The sequence below is a fragment of the Hemitrygon akajei genome, chromosome 21 (assembly GCF_048418815.1).
Source record: "Hemitrygon akajei chromosome 21, sHemAka1.3, whole genome shotgun sequence".
Lineage (NCBI taxonomy): Eukaryota > Metazoa > Chordata > Chondrichthyes > Myliobatiformes > Dasyatidae > Hemitrygon > Hemitrygon akajei.
Genome location: NC_133144.1, coordinates 55,778,898 through 55,797,429, shown reverse-complemented (window position 1 = coordinate 55,797,429; position 18,532 = coordinate 55,778,898). Strand labels below are relative to the sequence as shown.

At 42.8% G+C, this 18,532-nt stretch overlaps 1 protein-coding gene across 5 annotated transcripts in view; it reads right to left on the bottom strand.

The window, feature by feature from the left end:
• Positions 1–18,532, bottom strand: part of LOC140714315 (AT-rich interactive domain-containing protein 3B-like) — a 238,305-nt gene that overhangs the window by 116,765 nt on the left and 103,008 nt on the right. For all 5 annotated transcript variants that reach the window (XM_073025454.1, XM_073025456.1, XM_073025457.1 and 2 more), the window contains one exon: positions 13,394–13,466. In XM_073025454.1, coding sequence (XP_072881555.1) covers positions 13,394–13,466 — 73 coding nt within the window. The remainder of the gene's footprint in view (positions 1–13,393; positions 13,467–18,532) is intronic.

Sequence of the window (18,532 nt, the reverse complement as noted above, 5' to 3'; positions counted from 1 at the left end):
GAATCTTCCACAATGTCAAAACCAACATTACTCCCAACACTCTCCAAAGCACTTTCTTTAGATGGTGTCACCATTACACCATAAGACATAGGAGCAGAAGTAGACATTTTGGCCCACTGAGTCTGTTCCACCATTCGATATTTGATTTATTATCCCTCTCAACCCCAATCTCCCGCCTTCTCCCCATAACCTTTGACACCTTTAACCAAGAACATATCAAGCTCTGCATTAACTATACCCAATGACTTGTCCTCCACAGCCCTCTGTGGCAGTGAATTCCACAGATTCACCACGCTCCAGCTAAAGAAATTCCTTCTCATCTTTGTTCTATTCTGAGGCGGTGCTCTCTAGTTGTTTAGGGATGCCACCACTCTTATCAAATAGGGATGAAATTGAAAGATCTCACAGTGTTCATTCCTTTCCGGTTATGTACTTCATGCCACCTTTTCCTGCCTTTTCCTTAAACCTATCCCTCTAGTTCTTGATTTCCCAACCCTGGAAAAAGACTGGATAAATTCACTCTGTCTATACTCCTCATGACTTTAGATACCTCTATAGCATCACCTCCCAGTCTCGTATAGAACTGCACAACACAGTACAGACCCTTCAGCCCAACAATGGTGTGCTGACCTTTTAACCTACTCTAAAATCAATCTAACCCTTCCCTCCCACATAGCCCTCTATTTTTGTTTCATCCATGTCTCTTATGCTCTAAGGATTAAATCCTAGCCTGACCAACCTCTCCCTTAAGTCCTGTTAATATCCTTGTAAATCTTTTCTGCACACTTTCCAGCTTAATAGCAATTTTCCTATAGCAGCGCAACCAAGACTGAACACAATACTCCAACTGCAGCCTCTCCAGCATCCGGTACATCAACACTGTGACCTCCCAACTTTTAGTCTCAGTGCTCTGACTGATGATGGCCAACTTGCCCAAACCCGTCTTCTCCACCTGGCGCACCAATTCCAGGGTAAAACAAAACACAGGAGGAAGCAGTTTATGGCAATTTTGAACTCATCATCACCTCTCTGCTCGGGCCAAGACTGGAAGCCCCACTGAACATTTAGTACAGAGAATACTTTGCCATGTACCTACTGAAAGGTCTGACCCACAGATTACGCAGCTTGGAGTTCATTTACAAGATTACGTCAGAGCCCTTCCTAACTACAACTAAGTTTCATGGCTTCTTGAAAAAGATGTTAATCTCAAGTTTAAAAAAAAGACTCTGACCCCTTGTTTGGAGTGGTTAAAGTCAATCGAAACCAGCTCATCACTGATTTTCAAAATCTATGTTACACTCATCAACCAGGGGAGATTTCAGCTCGGGGGGGGGGGGGGGGGTGGAGACCGTATGAAGGCATCAGAGGAAGCAGGAGAGGGGCACATGGCATCTTAAGCTGCTGCACCACTCAGTCAGATCACCGCCCATGCTGGGTCTGAAATCCACTCCTCAACTCAGTCCTCGCGTTCACCACTCCCACCCCTACTCCCGATTCACTTTCTAAAAATCTATCACTCACGCTCTTCTGGACTGGAGTATTCTAAAGGGCTGTTATCTTAAGTGGAAATATATTTCTCCTCCTCTCTGTCCAAAACAGGCACAGCCTCTCCTCTATGTACTCTGTCTCTACCTACCACTGTTTCGGTAAAGCAGTTAGCATGTCCAACTCCAGACATCCCCTCTTCCATCGAGCAGAAAATACAAAAGCCTGAAAACCCATACCACTAGGCTCAAGGACAGCTTCTATCCCACTGTTATCAGACTCTGAACAAACCCTTGGTACTATAAGATAGACACTTGGACTCGCAATCTACCCTGTCATGATCTTGCACCTTATTGTCCGCCTGCACTGCACTTTTTCTGTAACTGTTACACTCTATTCTGCATTGTTATTGTTTTACCTTATTCTAGCTAAATGCACTATGTAATGATTTGATCTGTATTAACAGTATGCAAGATAAAATTTTCCACAGTGTCTTGGTAGATGTGACAATAATAAACCAATACCAATACTTAACAATAACAATAACAAAACACAAAACTTAACAATACTTAACCTCAGATTAGGCAAAGAGTTCAAAAATATGCAGCATGAAGAAGTCTCCTCACCATCCATCTGCCCACCGTTCTCGATTCTAGTAGGGATGGTGAACCTATGGCACGTGTGCCCAATAAGGCACACATAAAAATTCTGTTCACACGGGACATGCAGTGTCACCCCTTTATTCTTTAACTCCCACTCATAATTAAAAGACACATAATGATCATCTCTACTGCCAAATGAAGCAAAGAATGTTTTTTTTTTACAACTGGAGAGCAGTGTGATGTTTTTACAGGAACGTCTCACGCTGGACTGGCGCCAGCTATAAGAACATGTGACGTTGGATGATATGTTTTCAAATCCTCACAAACCTGGTGTACACATCAGTATTTGGATAGTAAATGGTTGCAGTAATTTAGAAATGACATTATTTTTCAGATTAATAATAATTTTTGAACAGGTTATCTAAAATGTTTCAATTATTTAAATTTGTCTCTGTTATAAGTTTATTCAGAGTAAAACAATGTAAATATGCAACAGGCCTCCTTTTTCCATAAAAAAAAGTCCATAATTATTGTTACTAATTCATTAATCAACAATAATCTCTGTTCAAAGTTACCATGACTTGCAAGAGAAATCTTTCGGAGATTATCGACAATTTGGGCGCATGCTCTCAAAAACGTCTGTCACCCCTGCTCTAAGAATAACTCGCGTTTCAGTAAGATCCAGACTCCACTGAGGGGAAGGCCAGCCCTCATCAGTTCTCCATACAGCTCCCTCTACATCCCAGGTACACACAGTCCTTGTGTTCTGCTGACTCAGGGAAAGACTGGGCAGCCTAGGACTTTACGCCTTGGAGACTAAGGGACTGAAAAGTGAGCTGATATAAAGTTGTGAGGGGTATGAATACTGTGGATGCATTACAGTCTGTTTCCCTGGCAAAAGGAATCAAAATTAGAGGGCACAGATTTAAGAAAACGAATCTGAGAAAAACTTCAAACATGAGAAAATCTGCAGATGCGGGAAATCCGTGCAACACACACAAAATGCTGGAGGAACTCAGCAGGCCAGACAGCACCTCCTGGTCTGCTGAGTTCCTCCAGCATTTTGTGTGTGCTACTATGAAGAAACTTCTTCACACAGAGGTTGTTGTGTATATATGGATGAGCTGCCAGACAAGGTGTCATGAGGCAAGTATAATAGCAACATTTAAAATTAACTTGGACAGGTACATGGGTAGAAAAGGGATAGAAGCAAATGGGCGAAACGAGCAAGTGGTAGCAGCTCAGTTTGGCATTTGGTCAGCATGGACAAATTGGGCAGAAGGGACTGTTTCTGTGCTTTATTACTCTATCACTTTGAGGGTTACCAGCTATGTATTTGCGAGGTTGGATTGGGAACACTGGAGACAGCTGGGCTCAGAAGTGTGAGCCAAAATGAGCATGAAGCCAATTGGTTCAGGATTGGGAACATGTGAAATGTTTACATACACACTTAAACTTGTTATAACCACTCTTATGTCTTACAGGCTTCGTTTCATTGCCAGTGGCCTAAGTGGTATCTATGGCCCAACAGGCTTTGCAAATGCTGGAAATCCTGAGAAAAACACACACAATCCTGGAGGAACTCAGAAGGTCAGGTAGCATCTTTGGAGAAAATAAAAAGTCGACATATTGAGCCGAAACGCTTCATTAGGACTTAACAAAGGTCTTGATGAAGAGTCTCGGCTTGAAACATTGATTGGTCATTTCGTAACACCCTTTGAACGAAGACATTTCCCCTCAGATTCTCTGTAAGTATTTTACATTTCACACTTAACTTGTGACTTCTAGTTCTAGTCTCACCCAGACTTGGGGGGGGGGAGAAATCCAGCATACGTTCACCCCTCTTAATCCTGTACCATTCTATAGACTCTCCTCTCATTCTCCAGGGAATAAAGCATACGTGTGAGGTGATGCATTTTGGAAGGACAAACCAGAAGACTGAGTACAGGGTTAATGGTTGGTTACTTAACAGTGTAGATGAACAGAGGGAATTCGGGGTTCAAGTCCATACATCTCTCAAAGTCGCTGCACAGGTTGATAGGATAGTTAAGAAGGCCTATGGAATGCTAGGTTTCATTAATAGGGGGATTGAATTCAAGAGTAGAGAGGTCATGTTGCAACTCTACAAATCTCTGGTGAGACCACGGAGTATTGTGTTCAGTTCTAGTCACCTCATTATAGGAAGGATGTGGAAGCTATGGAGAGGGTGCAGAGCAGATTTACCAGGATGCTGCCTGGATTAGAAAACAAGTCTTATGAGGCAAGGTTAGCAGAGCTGGGACTTTTCTCTTTGGAGTGTAGAAGGATGAGAGGGGACTTGACAGATGTCTACAAGATTATGAGAGGCATAGATAGGGTGGATATCCAGTACCTGTTTCCCAGGGCACCAATAGCAAACATCAGAGGGCATATGTACAAAGTTAAGGGAGGGAGGTTTTGGGGAGACATCAGGGGTAAGTTTTTTACATAGAGGGTTGTGGGTGCCTGGAATGACTTGCCAGGGATGATGGTGGAGGCTAAAATATTAAGGTATTTAAGAACCTCTTGGACAGGCACATGGATGAAAGGAAAATAGAGGGTTACAGAGTAGTGTGGGTTTAGTACTACTTTTAAGGAATATATGGGTCGGCACAACATCGAGGGCTGAAGGGCCTGTACTGTGCTGTAGTGTTCCGGTGTTCTGAAGCAAAACATGCAAAATGCTGGAGGAACTCAGCAGGTCAGCAAGCATCTATGGAAATGAATAAACAGTTGACATTTTGGGCCGAGACCCTTCAACATTGACATCCTAACCTTTTCAATTTTTCCCTCCAACTCAGGTCTTCAATTTCTCTGCCCCCTTTCAAACTCATTGATATCTTTCATACGTGATGGGAGAATTGATGCGCACATGAGACAAAATGAATTAATTCTGTCTAATAGGACTTTTCTGAGTGCAGGCAAGGAATCAAAGGGCTGAATGGCCTGCTATCTTATAGGAAATTAAAACAAGTTATGAATTAATTTCTGACCATTATACCTTAACAACACTGGGAAAATAGAACGCCAGTCCAAGGAATTTGTATTAGTTAATGATTGAAAAATGGTCTCTGTTTAAATGGTGTGGATTGCCAGCTATGCAATACAAACATAGCCGTGCATTTATATAGGACAGTTCACCATCTCAGGGCATTTCATACCGCTTTACTGTTTCTGTTGTGACGCAGAAAATGTAGCAGACAGCTTGTGCAAACAAACTCCGACAAATAGCAATGTGATAATGACCAGATTATCTCTGACAATGACATTAAATGAGCATTAAAGATTGGCCAGTACATCGGGGAGAATTCCAGTTCCACTCCCTCCCACCCCAATATCTGTCTTCAAAACAGAATCATAGGGTCCTTTAAAATCAGCTGAGCGAGCACTTGGAATGCAAACCCCCACACAGGATAGTGTAGCACTCCCCCAGTACTGATAGATCTTTGCACTCATACTTCAAGAGTCATAGAGCACTACAGCAGCACAGAGACAGGCCCTTTGGCCCATCTACACTGAGCCATACTATTATTCTGCATCATCCTATCGAACTGCACCCAGACCATAGCCCTCCATACCTCTCCCATCCATGAATTTATCAAAATTTTACTTAAATGTAACCACCATTTTCTACTGGCAGCTTGTTCCACACTCACATCACCTCTGAGTGAATAAGTTCCCCCTCATGTTCCCCTTAAACATTTCACCTTTAACAAATGACCTCTAATTCTATTCTCACCCAATCTCATCTGAAAAAGCCCACTTGCAATGACCTTATCTATAACCCAAATAATTTTGCATTCCTCTATCGAATCTTGCTTCATTCTCCTATGCTTCAGGGAATAAAGTCCTGACCTATTCAATCTTCCCCTATAACTCAGGTTCTCAAATCCCAACAACATCCTTATAATTTTTCTCTGCACTCTTTCAATCTTATTGGTATTTTTCCTGCAGGCAGGTCACCAGAACTGCACAGGAAAGAGTGGAGCTTGAACCCAGAAACCTTCCAATTTTCATAGCATTGATATTTGAATATACTGAGTGCAAGAATTGGTGCGTCATGTAATAAGTGTGCTTGACATTGGTGAGACTGCATTTGGAGTATTACATGTATTGCTGTTCACTAGACTAAAGGAAGGTTTGATTAAGGTACAGATGTGATTAACAGACATTTGAAGAGGTACATGGATTGGAAAAGTTTAGAGCAGGGGTTCCCGACCTTTTTCATACCATGGAGCCTTACCATTAATCCTTGGTTTATAGGGATATGGGTCAAAAGAAGGCAAATGCTCAGGAAGGCAACTTCATCAGCACAGATGAGGGGCTTAAGAGCCTGTTTCTGTGCTATATAACTCTTTGACTTCACTGGTTTAAGTACAACATGTTTAAAGTGAAGGTGGATTAGTCTAGAAGAAAGGAAGGGGTTGGGCAAGAGCAGATGGGCCAAACGGTCTTTGGTTTCCATGTAATTTCCTGCAATAGCCCTCCTCCTTACGCACAGGCGGTGTTCATGAACATTTTGGAAAAGTTCTAACATAGCAGCATTCTTTTAAAACAGCGCCTGTCCACAGAGATGTAGCAGTTAGCGCAACGCTATTACAGTTCGGGGCGTTCCGGAGTTCAATTCCGGTGCCATCCTGTAAGAAGTCTCTGTATGTCCTCCCTGTGGAATGCATGGGTTTTCCCTGGGTGCCCCAGTGTCCTCTCCCATTCCAACAACGTACCGGGTAGGTTAATTGGTCATTGTAAATTGTCCCGTGATTAGGTTAGGGATAATCAGGTTTGTTGGAAGATGCTGGGGTAGCACGGCTCAAAGGACCGGAAGGGCCTACTCCGTGCTGTATCGCTAAATAAAATAAATTTCAGGAGGATAGAGGTACGCAGACTGACTATATTTATAGGGAGACAGTAACATGAACACTTCAAATCTCCAGTGTGGTAACTACTGCTAGACCTCATCAATCACTGTCTGTCAGATAAAGTCCTTTCAGCAGCCAGGGGAAGCTAACAAGTGAGAGCTACTGCATCCCCGGATCAGTTAGTGCAAACTGCAGCTACCAGGGCTTAGCAAGATTCCCGCAGGATTGCGCCTGGTGCCGATCTCTCACCCCTTCCCCCACACCACGCAATTTTTTCTGTGTAAGGGCGGAATTCCACACAAAATGAACCTTTTAATGTAAACAGCTCTGAGCTCATTAATCCGCCGTCCCACCCCTGGCTGTCTCAATAAAACCTCTGACAGGAATGGGAAGGAGCTCCATCTAACAAGGTAATGGGGCCAAATCCATAACGAATCATTAACACTGCGGTGCCCTGCACTTCCAGTAGCGACCGGAGATCCATCATCTTCTTCTAAAGAGCAATAAGACATATTGTTAAATGGCCTCTTCCATATGATTCACGACTGTCCACAACTGACGTCCATACAGTGTGAATCAGGGCCCTGTCGACAACTGGTGTACACACAGTGTGAATCAGGACCCCATCTACAACTGGTGTACACACAGAGTGCGTAGCATCTGGAAAACATTGTTTGAAGGGTGGCTTCCAAAGTGGCACTGGATCAGATGTTGAGGGGGACAATATTTTGGATTAGATGGATTAAAAGGGATTGGCAGCTAGGAGATTAAGAAAGTAGCCTGTTTGGTTTCAGAATTAAAATCCAGTCTGGCGGCAGCCAATGGAAAACCAATTTGAACCCATGGCCAATCTGACTCATCCACTGCCAATCAAAACCCGACCTACCTACAGCCAATCAAACCCCAGCTCTACCACGCCCAATCAAAACCTGACACATCTGTGACCAATCCAAACGTAGCTTAAGCCGTTGGACTGAATTTTCCCCCCTACTTTCGACCTACAGTGTCACAACGTCAAACATGATATTGAACTACTTTAGGACGAAATATATTTCTGGTGTAAAACTGAGCAAATGACCCCAGGTTGGGTAAAACAGTGAGCTGTGCCTGACTTGCCTGAATGTTTAATACACACCAAACATGCCTGATCCGAACCCAACACAAACAGTCACACCTTGCCGGGCGTGAGTGAAACAGCTACAGCGGTGCTAGAAAGTTTGTGAACCCTGTAGAATTTTCTCTAATTCTGCATAAGTATGACCTAAAATGTGATCAGATCTTCAAACTAGATAAAGAGAACCCAATCAAATAAATTACATTTAAAAAATTATACTTGTTCATTTATTTATTGAGAAAAATGATCCAATATTACATGTATTTGTTGGAAAAAGTATGTGAACCTTTGCTTTCAGTAACTGGTGTGACCCCACTTGTACAGCAATAACTTCAACCACACGTTTCTGGTAGCTGTTGATCTGTCCTGCAGATTGGCCTGGAGCAATTTTGGGCCATTCCTCCCGACAAAACTGCTTCAACTCTGGGATGTTGGTTGGATTCCTTGCATGAACTGCTTGCTTCAGGCCTTTCCACAATATTTCTATAGAATTAAGGTCAGGACTTTGACTCAGCCATTCCAAAACACTAATTTTCTTCTTTTAACCATTCTGTTGTTGATTTACTCTCGTCTTTCGGATCATTGACTTGTTGCATTATCCAACTTCCATTAAGCTTCAGGTAACGGACTGCTACCCTGATATTCTCTTGTAAAATGTCTTGATCAATTTTGAATTCATTGCCCCCTCAATGATTGCAAGCTGTCCAGGCCCTGAGGCAGCAAAGCAGCCCCAAACCATGATGCTCCTTCCACCATGCTTCACAGTTGCGATGATGTTTTGGTGTTGGTGTGCATTGCCCTTTTTCCTCCAAACATAGCGATGTGCATTTCTGCCAGAATATTGTCCTGAACTGTTGTAGAACATCCAGGTGGTTTTTTGCAAAGTTGAGATGTGCAGCAATATCTTTCTGGAGAGGAGTGGTTTCCTCCATGGTATCCTTCCATGAACACCATTTTTGTTCAGTGTCTTTCTTACAGTGGACATATGAACAGAGACTTCAGCAAGTTTTAGAGATTTCTGCAGGTCTTTTACTGTTATCCTTGGACTTCTTTTCACCTCTTTCAGCATTTGATGATGTGCTCTTGGAGTGATCTTTACTGAATGCCCACTCCTAGAGAGAGTAGCAATTTTAGTGCTGAGTTTCCTCCATTTGTAGATAATTTCTCTTACGTGGGCTGATGAACATTCAGGACTTCAGAAATGCTTTTGTAGCCTTTTCCAGCTTCGTGCATCTCAACAATTCTTCTTCCAAGGTCCTCTTGAAAATTGTTTTGATTGAGGCATGGTGCACATAAACAGATCCTTCTTGAGAAGAACAAGCTCTGTCAGTAACTGACTTTGTCTTTTTTTTTAGAGGGCAGGACACCTCTACAACCCACACCTCCAATCTCATCTCATTGACTGGAACACCTGACTCCAAGTGGCTTTTGTAGAGGGCATTACCCCAGAGGTTCATATACTTTTTCCAACAAATACATATAATATTGGATCATTTTTCTCAGTAAATAAATGAACAAGTATAATGTTTTTGTGCTATTTTTTAATTGGGCTCTCTGTCTAGTTTCAGGACTGACATGAAAATCTGATCACATTTCAGGTCATATTTATGCAGAAATAGAGAAAATTCTGCATGGTTCACAAACTTTCTACTAGCAGGACAGAGCTAGATTCAGAATGAGAGTGCAGGATATGTCCAGTATTAAACCATCTGATCGCATACTCCACACTTAACCTCGATCTGATTTCAATTGCACCTTTTAAATTGCATGTGACTATCTTAATTTGCTTTGAAAAATATAAAATCCCTGTAATATGTACTGAAAGTAATTCCTCGTTTTAATGGGGACAAAAATAACTTCAAAGGTGTGAATCGAACAGCCTGGGCAAGCTGCTAAAGGTGTGGGTGAGAAGACTTTTCAGTTCAACTGTAGTGGTGACTCCTATCGGCTAATCATAGAGCAGAGTAAAGCATAGGACAGGTTCTTCAGTCCACAGTACTAGTACTTCCCACGATGCCAAGTAGAATTGATCCAATCTGTCTGCATGTGATCCATTCCTTCCTGTTCATGTGCCTGTCTAAAAGCCTTGTAAATGGCCTGTTCCAGGAACCTACTACTGACTGCGTAAAAACTTGCTCTGTACAACATCTCCCTTAAGCATTCACCATCTCGGCTTAAAGCCATCCACTCTGGTATTTGGCACTTCTATCCTGGGCAGAAGATTCTGACTCCCCCCCCCCCCCACCCCCTCCCAACTTCCTCTATTCCCCACTCTGACCTTTTTACCTCTTCTCACCTGCCTATTTCTTTACCCGTGATCCCCTCCTCCTTCCATTGCCCATCCTCCTCTCCCATCAGATTCCTTCTTCTCCAGCCCTTGACCCTTCCCACCAACCTGTTTTCGCCTATCACCTTCCAGCCAGCCTTCTTCACCTCTCCCCACCTTTTTATTCTGGTATCTCGCACCTTCCTTCTCAGTCCTGAGAAAGGGGCATCAATCCAAAGAGTCAACTGTTTATTCATTTCTATGTATGCTGCCTGGCCTGCTGAGTTCCTCAAGCTTCTTGTGTGTTTGCTTTGGTCTTCTACCTAGTCCCAACCATCTGCACCCATAGACCTCCATACCCCTCCTATCCATAACCCATCCAAACTCCTCTTAAATGTTACAGTTTACTGCATCTATCACTTCCACTGGCAACAGATGGCAGCCTATTCCCCTGTCCTCTCCCAATAACCTTTAGTCCCTTTAGTAGTACAAGGTCCCTGGCCTTGTAAGGTAGCAGCTCTACTCATTGCTCACTTTGCTGCCCAGAGTGACAGAATCTAAGTGAACTTTACAAGTTTATTTCAATGGACTCAGGTCTAATGGTTAAAAACTGTACACATAATCTGCACACTAATACATTAAACTGATGAACAAACTGCTGTGCCCACCAGTCCCTAAGAAATAAGAACAGAATTAGGCCATTCAGCCCATTGAGTCTACTCTGTCATTCAATCATGACTGAATTTTTTTCATGCCCATAACCCTTAATCCATTTCCCACTCAAGAACTAATCAATCTCTGCTTTAAGTATACCCAATGACTTGGCCCCCACAGCTCTCCGTGACAATGAATTCCACGGGTTCATCACTGTCTGCCTGAAGAAATGTCTCCTCTTTTCAGTTTGAAAGAAACTTTGTTCTGATGCTGTGCCCTTGGATCCGACACTTGCCTACTAATGGAAATATCTTCCGACATCTACTCTACCCAGGCCTTTCGGTATCCAACGGGCATCAGTGAGACCCCGCCTGATCTTTCTGAAATCCATCAAGTACAGGCTCAGAGGCATCAAACATGCACCACGTCAAATGATTCATTCATGGGATCATTCTTGTGAATCTCCTTTGGACCCTCTCCAGGGCCAGCACATCTTTCCTGAAATACGGAGGCCCAAAAACTGCTCACAATCAGTGGAACTAAATGAATGGAAACAACAGTGAACAGTTGGTTGATTTCTCAGACCAAAGCAAGAAATCAACTCCAATAGCTTCAGAATAGAGGTGCAGATGAGTATGTACAGGAATGTCCAAGTGTGCAAAGACACACAACACAAACACACATTTGTGTACATGAGCCCACACATAAACATGCTCACATACGTGTACACACCATAGCTTATCTTTCATGTTGGAGAACCAAATGAAGAATCTATTTTTCCTATCCCATTCCACATTGACAACTATTTCTAGATTACCCCAACCACCCTGGATTTTCAATTGAGCAATGGTTAGGATCTCTTTGTGTCCCTGAGCATGACTTCCATGGGGTGACATCACATCCCATAAATCCTTAGGATACTGCAGGGAAATCTTGCCCACTGTATCCCAGGGGTCATCACTATTGGACATCTCTGGGACCTCCTAAGATAATAATATCATGAGCAGGGACTCCTGTTCATAAGAACTCCCTTACTTACCAGCAACACTCTCTCCACCAATGTTACAGCCAATCACCACACCCTCTGATGATGGAAGGAGGCTCATACAAAACATAAATTCCAACAGAGAGCAGACGGGCCGAATAGCACACTTCTGTTCTGTTACAGTCCACATAATTCTTTTTATACCTGATTGCTCTCAGGGTTATTGCCAACAAAACCGCTTTCTTTAAAGATGCTACAAACTAAATGATCGAACACATTCCCTCATCTTCGGCACACAAGATCGGGAAAAGCTACAGAGGGCTGTAAACTTAGCCAGCTCCATCATGAGCACAGGCGTCCCCACCGAGGATGTCTTCAAAAGGCGGTGTCTCAAGAAGGCAGCATTCATCATTAAAAGCCCTCACCAACCAGGACATGCCCTCTTCTCATTACCACCATTGGGAGGAGGTACGGGAGCTTGAAAACACACACTCAACACTTTTGAAACAGCTTCTTCCTCTCCGCCATCAGATTTCTGAATGTCCATGAACACCATCTCAATTTTTATTCTCTTTTCACACTACTTATATTTTATGTACGACTTATAGTAATAGTTTTCTTTTCAAATCCTTTTATTATTATTATTATTATTATCATCCAAAATAACAAAAGTACATCGAAGTAAGTAACACTTACAATGTCTCAAAGGGGAAAAAAATATTAAGGATTGAAAAATACAGTGACACAAAAAAAGAGAAAGAAAAAACCCTACTAAAGCAAGAAGAAAGTGAGAAAAAAAAGAACTCATTAGGTGTTCAACCCCGGAGTCATGCGTCATACAAAAAGCTTCTAAAAATAAACATCAAACCGCCAGCCAAAAAAAAATTATACCAAAACTTTCAATTAGATCATGGAAGAAATCTATCAATTAACTCAAATAGTAGCCATGAGCAAATGAACCCCATCTTTTCTCAAAATCAAACATAGGTTTGAAGGTTCGACTTATAGTAATAGTTTTATGCATTGCACTGTGCTGCTGCTGCAAAACAACAGATTTCACTATGTCAGTGATACTGAATCTGATTCTAATTCACAGCTCATAGAGAGAGAAACAGCTCAGATTTCAACTCAGATTCTCCAGTGGAAGATCAATGCCAAATTTGTAAAGCCACCTAATGAGACATGGTTGATTTGGCACAACTCTTTTCATCTGTACTCCAGCGAGAAAGTCAATAGGTGTAGAAACTCATCTTGAGTCCTGCTGTGACTCTTCTCATCACCCTGCCTAATGCTCAGCTCTGTTGACTTCAAGAGGGCTTCAATAACAGGCAGAACTTCCAACCCAAGGTAAATTTCTATTCCAAAACTGAGGCAAAGCGTTAGACATTGGAAACACAAAGTCAGACTCACCTCTCTTCTGCATAAAAACGAATAAATCATCCAGGAACTCTTTCCTCTTGGGATCGCTGTCCAGTTCGTAGAGCTGTAGAGAGAGAACGAAAGAAGACACTGTAATGAGGGCAGCATGAGGGAGAATCTGCCCCACAATCAGCAGTATCTACAGGAGGCATTACCTTAAGAAGGCAACATCCATCATCAAAGATCCCCACCATTGAAGACATGTCTTCTTCTCACAGCTACCACGAGCAAGAGTTCAAAAAAGAGCCTGAAGTCTCACATAACCAGGTTTATGAACAGCCACTTACCTTCAACTATTTGTTCTCGAACCAATCGGCACAACACTAACCACTACAGTTTAACAATACTATGACTACTTCAATCACTTAGATAGACTCGATTAGTTTTGTCACATGTATCTGGAGACAGAGGAATGTTTTTGGAATGTGGTAGGAATCCGGAGCACTCGGAATAAACCCATGCGACCACAGGGAAAACTTACCAACTCTTTCCAGACAGCGGTAGAATTGAACCCGAGCCACTGGCACTATAAAGTGTTACACTAACCACGATGCTAACCCTTCAATTCTGCCCTGCCATTCCATCATGGCTAATCCATTTTCCTTTCACTCCCAATCTCCTGCCTTCTCTCCATATCCATTCATGCCCTGACTAATCAAGAATCTATCAACCTCTGCCTTAAATATACATAAAGACTTGGCCTCCACAGCTCACTGCTCTCTGGCTAAAGAAATTCCTCCTCATCTCCATTCTAACGGGGCACCTCTCTATGCTGAGGCTGTGTCATCTGGTTTTAGACCCCCCACCATCCTCTCCACATCCATTCTATTAAGGACTTTCAACATTTGATAGGTTTCAATAAAGTCACCCTCATTCTTCTGAATTCCAGAGAGTACAGGCCCAGAGCCATCAAACACTCCTCACATGACAAGCTTTTCAATCCAGGAATCATTTTTGTGAACTTCCTTTGAACCCTCTCCATGATGAAGGGTCTCAGCTTGAAACATTGACTGTTTATTCCTTTTCATAGCCTGACCTGCTGAGTTCCTCCAGCGTTTTTGTGTCTGTTGCCCCAAGACGGGTGTTCAGTTCATGGTCAATGAGGGACTGATAAGAAGCAGTACCAACATTGAATAAAAAACAGGGATGATAATGTCAATTAATTTAACAGAGACACAAGAGACCACAGTTACTGGGAACTGGATCAACACACAAAATGCTGGAGGAACTCAGTGCGTCAGGTAGCGTCTATGGTGGGAAATGGACAAAGAATAGTGATGAGTCTGCATATCGACAGCAGGTGGACCAACTGGCGCTCTGGTGCAGTCGGAACAATCTGGAGCTGAACACGCTCAAGACAAAGGAGATGATAGTGGATTTCAGGAGACATCCCCCCGCTATGTCTCCCCTCACAGTCCTCAGCAGCCCTGTGTCCACCGTGGAGAACTTCAGGTTCCTGGGAACCACCATCTCTCAGGATCTGAAGTGGGAGCAGAACATCAGCTCCGTCCTGAAGAAGGCCCAGCAGCGGATGTATTTCCTGCGGCTCTTGAGGAAATACGGTCTGCCTCAGGAATTGCTGCTGCAGTTCTACACTGCAGTCATTGAGTCTGTCCTGTGCACCTCCATCATTGTGTGGTTTAGAGCCGCCACCAAGCAGGATAGAACCAGACTACAGCGCACAGTGAGGTCTGCCGAGCGCATCATTGGAGCCTCCCTGCCCTCTATTGTGGACCTGTACTCTTCCAGGTTGAAGAAGAGGGCGGGGAACATCATAAAGGACTCCTCCCATCCTGCGCACGGACTGTTTGATCTGCTTCTGTCTGATAGGCGCTTCAGATCCCTCCAGACTAAGACTAATAGGCATTGGAGAAGTTTTTTCCCTACTGCAGTCACTTTGCTGAACAGTTAACTGCCGGTTAACTGTCGGCTAACTATTACTTGGATTGCACTACCTGTATGTATAATCTATATTTTCATTTATATTTATCATTATTATTGTTATGAGCAGAGAGACAACATCTGCCGGAAGTAAATTCCTTGTATGTGCATAGGTACTTGGCGATTAAAGTCTGATTCTGATTCTGAAAGTTTTAGGTCAGGCCAAGATGAAAAGGTCTCAACTCTATAAATGTCAACTGACCCTCCCTAGATGCTGCCTCACCTCCTGAGTTCCTATAGCTTTCCATCAATTAATTTATTGTTTTGAGTATTCAATACTAACATCTACTTAGCCTACCTCTCTATCCCATAATCAGTTAGTGATGAGACACTATCATCAATGAATCACCATCACCAATCATTCGTAGTATGCTATTCATGGAAGTGGGCTCAGCAACCACAACTGATCCCATTTGTTTAGTAGGAAGACATATTTTTATAGTAACACACAATGAATGGCCACGTTGTGAGGTACCCCCTGTACCTTCTCCCGTGGTCTTCTCCCGCCGTAGCCCATCCACTTCAAGGTTCGATGTGCTGTGCGGGCAGAGATGATCTTCTGCACCGCACTGTTGTAATGCGTGCTTATTTGAGCTACTGTCAGCTTGAACCAGTCTGGCCATTCTCCCCTGACCTCTCTCATTAACAAGCCATTTTCGCCCACAGAACTGCCACTCACTGGATGGGTTTTGTTTCTCGCACCATTCTCAAACCATCCTGTCTGGCACCAGCAATCATTCCACCGTCAAAGTCACTTAGATCACATTTCTTCCCCATTCACTGAGTTGCTGCCACATGATTAGCCAACTAGATACTGGCATTAATAAGCAGGCGTACAGGTATATCTAATAAAGAAGCCACTCAATTGTCACAAAGTGCTGGTGAAACTCAACAAATCAGGCAGCGTCTATGCAGGTGAATAAACAGTCAACATTTTGAGCCGAGACATTTCATTGGGTGTTTCATTTTCATGGTCTTTCATTAAGTAATAAAGATAACTGATGCTGGAATACTTGGGTACTAAATTAATGCTCAAGTAATGCTAACCATTTCTGGCATCCAAATCTTTCCCGCTAGTGAAACATAGATGGAAAATCACTCCAAAACTCCCATGCTACTGACAAATGCACATTCCTGTAGCAGCAATCCAGAAGTTCCCTCTGGGTGTTTCTGCAACTAGTAACAGAGCCAGTGCTTAATTCTCATGAGCTCACTTGAATACTTTTGGTAAACACAGAAATTAGAAATTACCAGCCGCACAATATATAACAAATAATAAATCAGTTGGCAGCTGGTTCATTCAATATGGGGTTCTATTAAGTCCGGCGTTGCTCAATATATCATCTGAGTAACCAAAGACAGAGTTTGGTGCTAATTCAAGATCTTGCTTTTCCCTTTTAAAAGTGACCCAAGTCAATCAAATCTCCAGCACAAGTTAGAACTGCATGGGGGTCTGCAAGTGAAAATGTGTAATGAGAATGTCATTCTATTGTTGATGTTGTAGGGAGTACTGTATTGAGTAATGAAAACCTGCCTTCTGAGGAATTTGACTGCAGCTATTCAGCAATGTACGATTTTACGGTTCCCCTGATTTGCATATTCTTTTCTCATGTCACGTACCAGCAATGTTCTTGGTTGAACAGGGAACGGATGTTATTGAACACCACAGCACAGAAAGAGGCCCTTTGGCCCATCTAGCCAGTGCTGAACTAATAATCTGCCTAGTCCCATTGACCTGCACTCAGACCACAACCCTCCATGCCCCTCCCATCCGTGTACCTATCCAAATTTCTGCTAAATGCTGAAATTGAATCTGCATCCACCACTTTCAGTGGCAGCTTGTTAAACACTCTCACCAACCTCTAAGTGAAGAAGTTCCGCCTCATGTTTTCTTAAAAGTTTCATGAGCTTTAGTTCTAGTCTCACTCAGCCTCAGTGAAAAAGTCTGCCTGCATTTGCCCTATCATTTTGTATACATCCATGAAATCTCCCCTCATGCTCTATGGCATAAAAGGTTTCCGACCTTACCATTAACCAAGTGGTCTATGGACCACAGGTTGGGAACCCCTGCTCTAGGGTATAAAATCCCAATCTGTTCAACCTTTCTCTTATAACTCAGGTCCTCAAAACAACACATACAGAACACCGGAGGAACTCAGCAGGTCAGACAATATCTATGGAAAAGAATAATCAGGTCCTCAGATCCTGGCAACGTCCTTGTAAATTTTCTCTGCATTCTTTCAATCATCAATGTATCAGAGATATGAACACTTTCAGCCCAAATTTAAAATCAAGATGTCATACCTGTCAGAAAAGGTGTTTTACCATAAAACCCAAGGGGATTTATTTTAACTAACACAGCAGCAATTGGGACAGACTTCAGAGAATGTGGAACATGGGGGAATATGTGTAAAACTGGTCATACAATGGCAAAGAAATCAAAGGCTGTAAGAAACACATCTCAACCCTGGGAAGCATCCCTGGTTGCTAACTCACATCTCCAGTGACCTAGCAAAATTTAACAAATGATCTGGTGTTAACTTGAGGAAAAGATTCCAATGTTTTTCTCACCCCCTCAGAATTTCCCAACCTCACACATAAAGCCCTGGCTCCATGTTCCAAGCTGTAACCCAATCCTGCCCAATCAGGAGAGATCCTTTGTTCAACTCCAGACCATAAGACCATAGGACTTAGGAGCAGAATTAGGCCATTTGGCCCATCGAGTCTGCGCCACCATTTCAACAGGGCTGATCAATTTTGCTCTCAACCCATTCCTCTGCCTTCTCTCCATAGCCTTTCACCCCTTGACAAATCAAGATCAGTCTCCTACTTAGTTGCACTCAGTTCCCTGGCCTCCACAGCCACCTGCAGCAACAAATTCCACAAATTTACCACCCTCTGGCTAAAGAAATTCCTTCTCATCTCATGGCTCTAAATGGACATCCCTCTATTCTGAGACTATGTCCTCTGGTCCAAGAGTACAGGGATATCCAGCTCTACATCTTGTGCAGGTCATAAGATGAGTAGATGATACTTTGGCATTAGCAATTCAAAATGTATAGGCCAGAAATATGGAGATTTTAGCATTATGGACTAAAACTTCAGGATAAACACAATCAACTGTTGTACATACAATCGAATCACATACAACACAAAAACAGGCTACAAACACGTTGACAAATTAAACAA